The sequence below is a fragment of the Hibiscus syriacus genome, unplaced genomic scaffold, assembly GCF_006381635.1.
Source record: "Hibiscus syriacus cultivar Baekdansim isolate YM2019G1 unplaced genomic scaffold, ASM638163v2 tig00014370_pilon, whole genome shotgun sequence".
Lineage (NCBI taxonomy): Eukaryota > Viridiplantae > Streptophyta > Magnoliopsida > Malvales > Malvaceae > Hibiscus > Hibiscus syriacus.
In genome coordinates, this window is record NW_024062323.1 from 789,930 (window position 1) to 802,037 (window position 12,108).

At 38.3% G+C, this 12,108-nt stretch overlaps 1 protein-coding gene across 1 annotated transcript; it reads right to left on the reverse strand.

Annotated features, from left to right (window-relative positions):
* Positions 1-214: 214 nt before the first annotated feature.
* LOC120207227 (AT-hook motif nuclear-localized protein 22-like) lies at positions 215-1,699 on the reverse strand. Its single transcript, XM_039206747.1, has one exon. It carries the CDS (start codon positions 1,313-1,315, stop codon positions 431-433), a length of 885 nt encoding a protein of 294 aa, XP_039062678.1. The 5' UTR covers positions 1,316-1,699; the 3' UTR covers positions 215-430.
* Positions 1,700-12,108: the final 10,409 nt, after the last annotated feature.

A 12,108-nucleotide genomic window follows, 5' to 3' on the forward strand; every position in this document is an offset into this window, starting at 1 on the left:
TCGTGTAAAAGAATCTGAAACTTAAAAGTATTAGTATATGAATAAAAAGGAACCCTAAGTGCCTTTCTTTTGTTCTTAATTTGCTGGAAGAACGAGGAAGAGGCAAGCTAAAAGGAATGGAGAGATAAATGACAGCCATCTTCTGGTGCTTCTTCAACCTTAAGGCTTAAGCTAAGCTACTATAAAAGAGGACAACTGGAAAAGGCTATGTCTTTATAAAATACTACTGAGAATAATAATAAACACCCATCACAGTGAAATCCATGTGATTTGTACATCCTCCTTCAAATCAAAGCCAGGTGAATACCATATCCAATATACTTAAATTAAAACACCAACTATCTTATAGAAGAAGAAGAATGAAAAAGGTTATCAAAAGGTCAAACTAACAAGAGAAGGAGGGGGGGGGGGACAGAAAGTTTTTGTTTTATTAATAAGGAGGACGACCTGTGCCCTCGTTTAGCAAATGGACTGAATTTAGAAGATTTGGTGGCAACCCTTGAGGAAAATATCCATTGGGATCTTGCAGTAGTTGTTGTTGTGGCTGCTGTTGCGGCTGACTAACCATGCTTCCGGGTGACCCTAAGGGTCCACTTCCAGGAACTGGCGCGGCTGGCGTTTCTTCTTCTTCCAACGGAAGCCTTTCGTACGCTGCATTACCGAAAGAAGTTACCATAATCACCACGGGGCCTGAAGCAACGAGTTGACCCATCACGGCTCCCCCAACTACCTGACCTCTACCGCCGGCTAAGTATATTGTCAGCGCTGATGCAGCCGGTGGTGCCGGAGGAGGTAAGAATGACCCGGATATTGATAAAATTTCAAATCTTCCCTGTAAATTGACGACCGCTCCGGGAGCTCCGGGTTGCCTTAAGGTTACACTCATTACAGTTCCGCTTCCACTCAAAATATAAACCCCTCTTTGTCTTCGCCTAGCGAAAGTCGAAACACTCTCCATAATATCACAGCCGGTGGCAATTTCCATAACGTGGGATCGGAGGGCATTGGCGCTATCCCGGGTTATGAAGATAGGTGACTTAGGCTTGTTCTTGGAACCCGCTGGCCTGCCTCGTGGTCTTCTCGAGATTTCACCTTCTGTTCCCGGGACTACAGCTAGTTCTTTGCCTTCGCTCGTGTCGGTAGTGGTGGCCGTTTCTTCTCGATCCCGTTTCTGGCCACGGTTTTGTTCATCCTCGGGGTTTTGATGTTGTTGCTGTTGGTGGTGGTGCTGTTCAAATTGCTGGTGCGGATTTAGATGAAGATCTCGCATGAGGAAAGGAGGAAGAGGGCGTCCATGAGCTGTTACTGGATCCATTTCATTCTTCTTCCCTTCCGAGTTCAAACACTACTTCGTAAACAGTTTGCTAAACACACACAAGATAACCGACAGGATTTTGATCGAGAAAGAAAAGGTCTTCTGAGGATTGAATAACTGCAGGTTTCAACAAGAAAGTGGAAGAAAAGGGGTTTGAAGCATCTGCCACCAAATTTTCAGCTGAAAAAACTCAATCAAATCAACCCATATTTCTTCTCTCTAGTACTCTTCATGTGAGTTGGGATCTGTGTATCTCTTGTATGAAGATAAGTTGTAGGTTAAGGGTTTGGGAGGAAATGAGGAAGAAAAGGGTGGGATAAGAAAATAGGCAAAAATGGTACAAGGGGAGAGCTTATGGGTTTGAGTTTATGTGGGTTGTGCTTGTTTGGGTACAATGTTGTTGGGTTTAGGGTTTGGTCAAAAGCATAGAAAAAAATGAGTTTAGTTCTTGGTTAAGACAGCGTGTGCATGGCATGGGCGGTGCGTGGGGTCTCCTCTCTCTCTCTCCCCATGGTGGCCCCAACACCCCACGTTCTCTCCTTTCTCCCTCTTTCAATATCTCAATCTTCACTTGAGATTTGAGAATTAAAAGCCTGCAGTATAAGATCATACTGTCTTTAGTTTACTTGCTCAAGCCTCTTCGTCTCTTATTCCCTTTCACTCTCTGTAAAGTTCAACAGCTATCACTAAAATTTGAGTCTTTCAAGTTTCAAGTCGCCAAAAAGTTGTGTACTTTCAACTTGAAACAAGTCCTTTGAGAATGACATGGCTGCTCTACAGGTTCCTTAAGCGGTATAGTAGAGAATTTTGTTCGGCCATAAGGTCTCTTTCACGGGACTATTGGTTTCACCGTCCAAACCATATCATATATCATATATGCTGTCTAAACCAACAATAAGCGATGAAACAAAAGCATGCGGTTCCCGAAGGAATAAAACTAAGACAAGTATGATAAAACACGTGCGGACTGTAAAAGTTTTAAAGATTGCTTCATGAATATTAATGCTCTCGACTTCTTGTTGTTTATAAAAATGAAAACTGCTGGGATTTCTGGTTTATTACTGTATATTTTATTAATTCCGCTGACTAGCTCAGAGAAAGTGAGAATGTGTGAGAAGACCGAAGACTGGAAGAGGCGTTATTGTGGTTGGAAAATGACAGTGGTGAAACAAAAACTGAAAGAAGGTGGTCATCAGTAGAGAATTGATATAGCTATAACGTTACGAAATGTGGCGTCCTTTCCTTCATCAAGTATGCGGTAAATCGGTGGAAGAAGTTGGTTGGGGTTGGGGGGGGGTGAGTCCATTAATGGAGGGAAAGGGGTTGGTGCATGTGGGTCATGGGAAAATGGAGATGGACCAACTCGAATAAAAAATGGAAAAGGGTCATGAGAGTAGGAGCGTGTCTTAAGGGGGACTCTCGTTTATAGGAATATTAAGATTATGATTGATTAGTATAGTTGATGGCTTGATGTTTATTGGAAATTAATTGCTTCCGTTTACATTTTACTTGGTAGTAATGTCTATTGAAACGTGAATAAACTATTCTGATTTCAAAGTGATGGTACGAAATAGGTTGTTTGTGAATGAAATTCCTTTATGACAAGGATGGCTCAAGTTGATATAACGTCACACCTTGGCTCCCATCCAACTCATTAATATCAACTTGTTTATTATTAAATGTGAGCAAAGCTAATCCATCAAGAAAGTGGACCGCCTCAATGTGAAAACAAGATTAAAAAAAACTAAGGGTTTGGATTCCATGTGAATCTACCATCTTATGCTGCATGTTCTCCCTCTCAAAGACGCTGTTTTGATAGCCAAAGTGGTTCTGCTTGCAATGCCGTGCCAATCGAAAGCTTTTAAATTGCTTATTATTTAATTAATCAGAACGCACCACATCGAGCAGTGGGGGAATTTTTTAGGAGGCTAAAACAGCCGACTGAAATGAGGTTTTCCATGTGATTGATTGAAAGCGATTGTTTTGGAATCTCTTAACCTGCTTGCGACCACTTGTTTAATTAATTCAATCACTGTGGTCTTTTAAAAAGATTATTATGTTATCTTTTAATTCTCCTTCTATGTTCCGGTTTCTACCTATTGATCATTTGATTCTCCTTTTCAGCACTCAGTTTCAAATGAATATAAGTCTTATTAACGCACGAAGTTACCCTTTTTCACTATTTTTAAATAGTAAAACAAATAATTGTTTTATCAGTTAATACTAACAGTTAATTCTATTTATTAAATAAATAAAAGAGGAATACAACATAGGTTATAAGAACTATAAAATTAGAATATATCGTATATCGCATCATATAAACTGATTATTTTCCTTACAATTACCAAAGTGCATGAAGTAGTCACTAAACGATAACATAGGATCATATAGGAAGAGTGTTAAAAGTCGATCAAATAACTCAAAAAAATTATCGATGTAAACAAACATCACTCTAGATGGTGAAAAATGAACATCATTACCACTAAAATAGAAATGCATCTAACGTTGGCAGCACGTTGACAAACAAGTTTTATAACAAACTCAACTAGTACCTATCCTAATAATTGTAAGCGTCTATTAATAGAAATGACTTAATCTAAGAGTTTAAAGCAGGGGAGAACATTAAGATAACTTCAATTGGAGATGTAATGTCAAATTTAGTCCAAATAAAAGAGAAGGCATATTATAAGAGTAAACGAAAAACATACCACAAGGGCTGACAAAATTATTCACAATGTTTATAAGGAATAGATAAACTAATTAAACAACTTAAAATAAAATAAATGTACGATAAAGGTTATTACAAAGCGAGTAGAAAGAAAACAAAGGGAAGGGAGGAAAGAAAAAGAAATATAAAACGCATTAATCACAATGTTTAATATCATCAATAATAAAATTTTAATATGATTTAAAAGAATAACACTATGAAAGGGGGGGAAATCTATTACGATTAGGATTTTATTAATAATTAATAAAACATATAATAAGATCAATTGCTCGTTGGTTAACAAAACGTTAGAACAAGAATCAAACTTAAACTTCCCCAGTCAATAAGAAAAACCTAGTTACCAACTTATGAATGAAGGGAAATTGAAAAACTATAAATTAATTATGATTTAGCGTGGCCTAGGAACTTTATGGTTTTAATTATGTCTGCTAGGACAAGGTATACATCTTAGGTGCTGATGTAATTAAATATAAAGAAGGTGAACCATTTTAATTTGCCAAACTTGTAATAAAAACATTATCCATCCAGAAATTAAACTCTTTTAAAAGACAATAAAATACAACAGATTTGTCTGTTTACATTGAGGCGGGTTGGCAAAGAATGAAGGCTCTCGAGGTGGAATCGGATTGTTAGGTAGTTCTTAATTGGATCACTCTTCCTTTAACGAGACCGTAGAAATGGTGGGGGTACTTCGACGAGGTGGACATACTGGTAAGAACAATTGGTCAAATGAAGTTTCTTTATGTTCAAAGAGCTCGTAATGGGATGACAGACTTTCTAGCAAAACAAAGTATGTCAAGGACTGAATTATTTAAAGCATGGTGGTAGTAGTTTTCGTTCCGCTGGTCTGTCTGCAATCTTTTATGGTTGGCGATGCCAATTTTACTCATAGCAAAGGGGTTGTTTCCTGATGGGTGATTTCTGATGTGAGAAGCAGAGTTAAGTTTAATTATTTTCTGTTTAGATTGGCTGTGCTATGCATTCCTTGATTGTAAGTAGTGTAGTTTAATGGTTGTATTATGGTTTTGGATATTGTGATCATTTGTTTCCCCCCGGTTATCGGTACTCTTTTCCTCTATTTAGGCGTAGGAATGATTTTAACGAGGTCATAACCTGGAAGGCAAAAACTGTTAAGTTTTTAATCAATAAATTAGTTGCAGAGCAAAAAAAATGTTAAGTTTTTAATGAATAAATTGATTGTGAAGAAAAAAAAATAAATACAATAGATTGCCCTTAGTCTCCACACATATATATATATAAACAAATCCCTATAAATTTTGGTTCCCACATATATGGGAGTGCTGATTATTGTTAGGAACCTTCTATCAATAATTGTGGCATGTAACAACCCGGAATAAAATTTAGAGAAAAAAAAATTAATTAAGTAATTTGGCAAAATTTGATGATTAAATCGAAAGTTTTCAAAATTGTAGGCTATTTTAGAAGTTAAAGGAAATTCAGGGACCAAGCCCTGCATTACTCCTTTTAGTGTCGGCAGAAAATTTCATATAAACGTAAGAATGGTTTTCTGTTTTCAAAACAGAAAACAATTGTGAAATTCTTCCTCACGCACACAACTTCCAAACTCGATTCCGACGCCGTCCGAATTCCGATCGTTGTTTTGAAACCACCGTTGTGTTCATCATTGAGCGAGGAGCAAAACCTTCAAATTAATTGAAGCGAAACGCGGCCAAACGTCGGGAATTTCCAGTCAAAGTAGCGACGGTTTTGTTAGCTCTATCGCCGAGAAAATCTTAAATTCACCGCTGATCGTTGCTCTGTTTACGACACCTCCCGCACCATCGTGTTCCTTGTGCCGTTCCGAGTTCACCGGTGTCAATCTTGTCCGCCGTAGACGGCGGCGCGTGAGGAGGTGGTGCAGTCAAAGATTCGGCCGATTTGAAATCGAGCTCTCCGCCGTTCAAAAATTTGAACCGATCGTTGTAAGTATCTCGAAATCGCTCAAAATAATTTTTAGAAATTTTTTCGGGATTTTTAGGGCCCCGGAGGACGCCTCACGCGCCACACGCGCCGCCGCAGGGCGAGTGGCTGCTGGAAACCGGTTTAACCGGTTTTCAACCGGTTCTGACCGGTTTGACCGGTTTCAACCGGTTCGAACCGGTTTGACCGGTCTGTCTCGGTTTGACCGGTCTGACCCGACCCGACCGTTGACCCGACCCGACCCGACCGTTGACCGTTGACCGTTGACTTTCTTTGACCAAAACTTAAAATGGCTTTGACCGAGCATTAAACGACCGTTAATCTTTTCCGAGTATACCTATCCTGATAGTTTTCGACATGCCGAATCCGTTTCCGTGGTCCGTTTTGTCAAATTCGAATCCGAAGGTCTCCAAATCTACTGTCAAAGTGGTTGACTTTGACTTTGACCAAGAATCTGAATTTTCAAAAAGTCATACTTTATGTTTTTCGACGTCCTGATTCCGATTCCGCAATCCGTTTGGCCAAATTCAGACTCGAAATACCCCAAAATGATAGTCAAACCCGAAAAATGCTTATATACTTAAGAATTCTAGCTTTGAACAATTAAGTAAGATTTGGGGCTGATTAATTATTATTGTTTGAAGGTACAAGAGACTCTCCGGATCGTTCGATAGCTCGACCCAACTCTTCTAGATCAGTTAAACCACGTATACCAGTATTCACTCGTAAGACTCGTAAATTTTATGATTTTAGAGATTTATTTATGTTACCCATTAGTAATATAGTGATATTATAAATTAGGTTCAAAAACTGTAGCAGAGCGTGGTGAAACCAGCAATCAGTAGATCCACGATTTGAACATATTATCGAGGTGTGTTCCCTATTTATTACTGAACTGTTTTATTTGTTTTAATATGTGGTACACTGAATTCTTTGGTTTCCGTATTGTTGATGCACCGATTTAATGTGATGATTTATGGATTATGACTGTTATCTGATATTTGTTTTGAAATGGTATATGATTACCATGTTTATGGATTTATGGAATTTATAACACGGTGCAATTAAATTTTTGGAATACGAATTTATAAAGTACAGCTCTGATCAAGCTGGAAAAATTTACGGACCTAATGTGACTCTTAGGTAGGCTCTGCGGCCCTGAGATCATTCTCGGGTAGGCCCTGCGGCCCTAAGATGTGTTCTTAGGTAGGCCCCACGGCCCCGAAATCTATCTTGGGTAGGCTCTCAGGCCCTAAGATGTTCCCTTAGGGTAACGCTTTGTAAAGAGATTTACTGCAGTATAATTTTATGAGACTTAATGGACTATGATTTGTTTAGTGTACCTATAGTAATTTTATGGTAATGTTGGGACACACTGAGCCTAGCTCACTTTTCGAAAATATTTTCCCCTTTCAGATACTGTTGGTTAGATACCCTGGATTGAGCACTTGGAGGATCAACATATCTCTTGAAGTATATTTGATTGTAATGTTTTTACCTTGCAAGTTGTCTTTATTTTGTTAACATGGATCTTATTTTAAAGTATGGGATTTTAATATGATGACATTTTTACTATTACTATTCAGTTTATCGTGATTTGATTTTTAAGATATGTTTTAAATTAATTTATTACTTATTGGTATTATATTTACAAGTTAGGTTTTGATAGTATGATTTATTATAATTTCATGTCATTTATAATGTGATTTTACATTGTTTGAATAACGGTTTCGGAAAAATGTCTTAAAGAATCATAATGTGATCCACTAGACTTAGTCAAAACGCATAGGCCGGGTCTAGGTGGTTACATGGCAGCAGCCGACTGCTAATTTAGTCTAAGTGGGCAGCTAACTTTGGTTGATTTTAGTAAGGTATAATTACAAAATTTAATCACTAAACTTTAGGGTATTTACAAGATTAAGTCTTTAAGATTTAGCTATAAATATCCTAGCCCATTTAGCTTCAAAACCATCCCAAAGCATTATAGCTTTCTTTCAATACTAGAGAGAATTTAGAGAGTCTCTTGAGAGTTGTTTTCTCCTTTTTATCAAGAGAGAATTATCATTGTTTTCTCCTTGATAGATCGAGAGAGGTTGTAATTCCTATTTTTCTCATAGTGAAATTCTTCTACCGTTGCCCGTGGTTTTTACCCTATATTATTTAGGGGGTTTCCACGTAAATTTTGTGTCTCTTTTATCTTCAATTTTTATTTTCTCAAATTATCAGTTGCATTTATACTCTATCCAATAGCCGTCTTCCGCAACAATTGGTATCCGAGCCAGATTAGAGTGTGTAATATATGCTTATTGTCTTTGTGGTTGCCACCAAAAGGTGGATCCTTCAACATAAGAAAGTAAGAAGTTATTACCCATTCTTTGAAGGTTCCAGAAAACTATTCACAATAGTGAAATAGTGGGAGCTATCCGTAAAAGAAGCTATGGCAACGAAATTTGATATTGAAAAATTCAATGGGAGAAATTTCTCATTGTGGAAATTGAAGATGAAGACTATCTTGAGGAAAGACGGTTGTCTAGCAGCTATCAGTGAAAGGCCAATGGATTTCACAGATGACAACAAATGGATCGGAATGGACGGAAATGCTATGGCAAACTTTCATCTAGCATTAGCAGATGAAGTATTGTCAAGTATCGAGGAAAAGAAGACAGCTAAGGAGATATGAGATCATCTCACCAAATTGTACGAGGCCACATCGTTGCACAATAAAATTTTTCTTAAGAGAAAATTGTACACTCTCCGTATGCCAGAATCTACTTCAATGACGGAGCACTTAAATACACTGAACACTTTATTTTCTCAACTTACATCCTTAAGCTATAAAATAGGAGAACAAGAACGTGTTGAACTTCTACTTCAAAGTCTACCGGATTCGTATGATCAACTCATCATCAACTTGAAAAACAGTAATGTCACCAGTCTAGTCTTCGATGACGTTGCAGCTGCTGTTCTACAAGAAGAAAATCGGCACAAGAACAAGGAAGACAGACAAGTAAATCTGCAATAAGCAGAAGCGTTGACAACGACGAGAGGGAGATCAACAGAACGTGGCCAAAGCAGCAGTCACAAACATGGTAGATCGAAGTCGAGGAGCAAGAAGAATTTAAAGTGCTACAACTGTAGAAAGAAGGGTCACTTTAAGAAGGATTGTTGGAGTCTAAATAAAAACTCCAATCCACAAGGCAATACCGCAAACACTTTAGATGATGGAGATGCTCTATGCTGTGAAGCGTCAACCACTGTGGAAGGCAGAAAAAGATTTGCAGATATATGGCTTATTGGTTCGGGAGCGACATATCACATGACCTCAAGAAGAGAATGGTTCCATCATTATGAACCTGTCTCAGGAGGATCTTTGTATAGTTGCAATGATCATGCCTTAGAGATCGTTGGTGTGGGAACCATCAAATTAAAGATGTATGATGGAACAATTAAATTGTTCGAGATGTGCGGCACGTGAAAGGCCTGAAGAAAAATTTATTATCCTACGGATTGTTGGATAATAATGCTAGCAAGATTGAAACACATAAAGGAATCATGAAGGTGTTCCGTGGAGCGCTTGTGGTGCTGAAAGGTGAAAAGATAGCTGCAAACTTATACATGCTGAAAGGAGAGACATTGCTAGAAGCAGAAGCCTCTGTTGCCTCATGTAGTTCAGATTCTGCAATGCTATGGTATAAGAAACTTGGACACATGTCAGAACAAGGAATGAAAGTCTTTGTGGAGCAAAAGCTACTTCCAGGCTTAACAAATGTATCACTTACTTTGTGTGAGCATTGCATAACATGTAAGCAGCACCGGTTGAAATTCAACACATCAAATTCTAGAGGCAAAAGTGATCTAGAATTGGTTCACTCTGACATATGGCAAGCACCAGTAACATCCCTAGGTGGAGCAAAATACTTTGTCTCATTTATTGATGACTACTCTAGGAGATGTTGGGTGCACCCTATTAAGAAGAAGTCAGATGTGTTTTCAACTTTCAAAAACTTCAAAGTGCGGGTGGAACTTGATTCTGGAAATAAGATCAAGTGTTTCAGAACAGATAATGGAGGAGAATACACAAGCGAAGAATTTGATGACTTTTACAGGAAAGAATGCATCAAAAGACAGTTCACAGTGGTGAACACTCCTCAACAAAATGGAGTGGCACAGTGGATGAACAGAACCTTGTTAGAAAGAAAAAGAGCAATGTTGAGGGATGCAGACCTAGAAAAATCATTCTGGGCAGAAGCAGTCAATATCGCATGTTATTTGGTGAATCGAGCTCCATCAACTGCAATAGAGCTGAAGACACCAATGGAGATGTGGACTGGAAAACCAGCTGATTATTCAAACCTCCATGTATTTGGAAGTATAGTGTACGTGATGTACAACTCCCAAGAAATTTCAAAGTTGGATCCAAAATCCAAGAAATGCAAATTCTTGGGGTATGCTGATGGAGTAAAGGGGTATCGCTTGTGGGATCCCACTGCTCGTAAAGTGATCATCAGTAGAGATATTATCTTTATAGAAGATAAACTACAAAGAAAAGAAGACGATGAAAGCGCTGAAAAGTCAGAGACTATTCAGATACATGTGGAAAAAGAGTTTGAACAAGGAGATTCTTCTGAAACAGAACCAGCACATGATGAACAAGAACCAGAGAGTTCTGAAGCTCCAACAACTCGTCAATCAGATCGTGTGAGAAGACGTCCCAATTGGCACTCAGATTATGTTATAAAAGGTAATATTGTATATTGCCTTTTAACAGATGACGGTGAGTCATCAACATACCAGGAGGCAATAAACAACTCAGATGCTTCACTGTGGATGATGGCGATGCAAGAAGAAATTGAAGCCCTTCATAAAAATAATACATGGGACCTTGTGCCACTACCACAAGGAAGGAAGCCAATTGGTAGCAAATGGGTCTTCAAAATCAAGTTGAGAGGTATCGTGCAAGACTGGTGGTCAAAGGATATGCTCAAAAATAAGGTATTGATTTCAATGAAATATTTTCTCCTGTGGTTCGACTAACAACAGTTCGAGTAGTTTTTTCAATGTGTGCTACATTGGACTTACATCTAGAGCAGCTAGATGTTAAAACAATTTCTTCTTCTTCTTCATGGAAATCTTGAAGAAGAAATTTATATGCTCCAGCCTAAAATTTTTGAAGAAAAAGAAAAGAATAAACTTGGTTTGCAGGTTGAACAAATCTCTGTATGGTCTAAAGCAGGCGCCGAGGTGTTGGTATAAGAGATTTGATTCTTTCATTATGTGCCTTGGATACAACAGACTTAATGCAGACCCTTGTGCTTATTTCAAGAGGTCTGGTGATAACAATTTTGTTATATTGATGTTGTATGTGGATGACATGTTGGTTGCAGGACCCAACAAAGATCATATTGATGAATTGAAGGCACAACTGACTAGGGAATTTGAAATGAAGGACTTGGGATCAGCAAACAAGATTCTAGGGATGCAAATTCACCGAGACAGAAGTAATAGGAAGATTTGGCTTTCACAAAAGAATTACTTAAAGAATATCTTGTCACGATTCAGCATGCAAGATTGTAAGCCAATTTCTACCCCATCTTCCTATTAACTTCAAATTATCCTCCAGTATGAGTCCTAGCAGTGAAGAAGAGAGGATGGAGATGTCTCGAGTACCGTATGCATCGGCAGTGGGAAGTTTAATGTTCGCTATGATATGCACAAGACCAGACATTGCACAAGCAGTGGGAGTGGTTAGTTGGTACATGGCGAATCCAGGCAAAGAGCATTGGAATACAGTAAAGAGGATCCTTAGATACATCAAAGGGACCTCAAATATTGCATTATGTTACGGAGGATCAAACTTACTTATAAATGGGTATGTCGATTCTGACTATGCATGGAATTTGGATAAAAGCAAATCTACTACAAGATATGTGTTCAAAGTTGCTGGTTGAGCTGTAAGCTGGGTTTCAAAATTGCAGTCAGTTGTGGCTACATCCCCAACAGAAGCAGAATATGTAGCAGCTACACAAGCCAGTAAAGAAGCAATTTGGTTGAAGATGCTATTGGAGGAGCTTGGGCACAATCAAGAGTATGTCTCTCTGTTTTGTGACAGTCAAAGCGCCTTGCA

Bases quoted from the DNA above. Each gene is read 5' to 3' on its own strand.
- LOC120207227 (XM_039206747.1), bottom strand. From the start codon at position 1,315: ATGGATCCAGTAACAGCTCATGGACGCCCTCTTCCTCCTTTCCTCATG.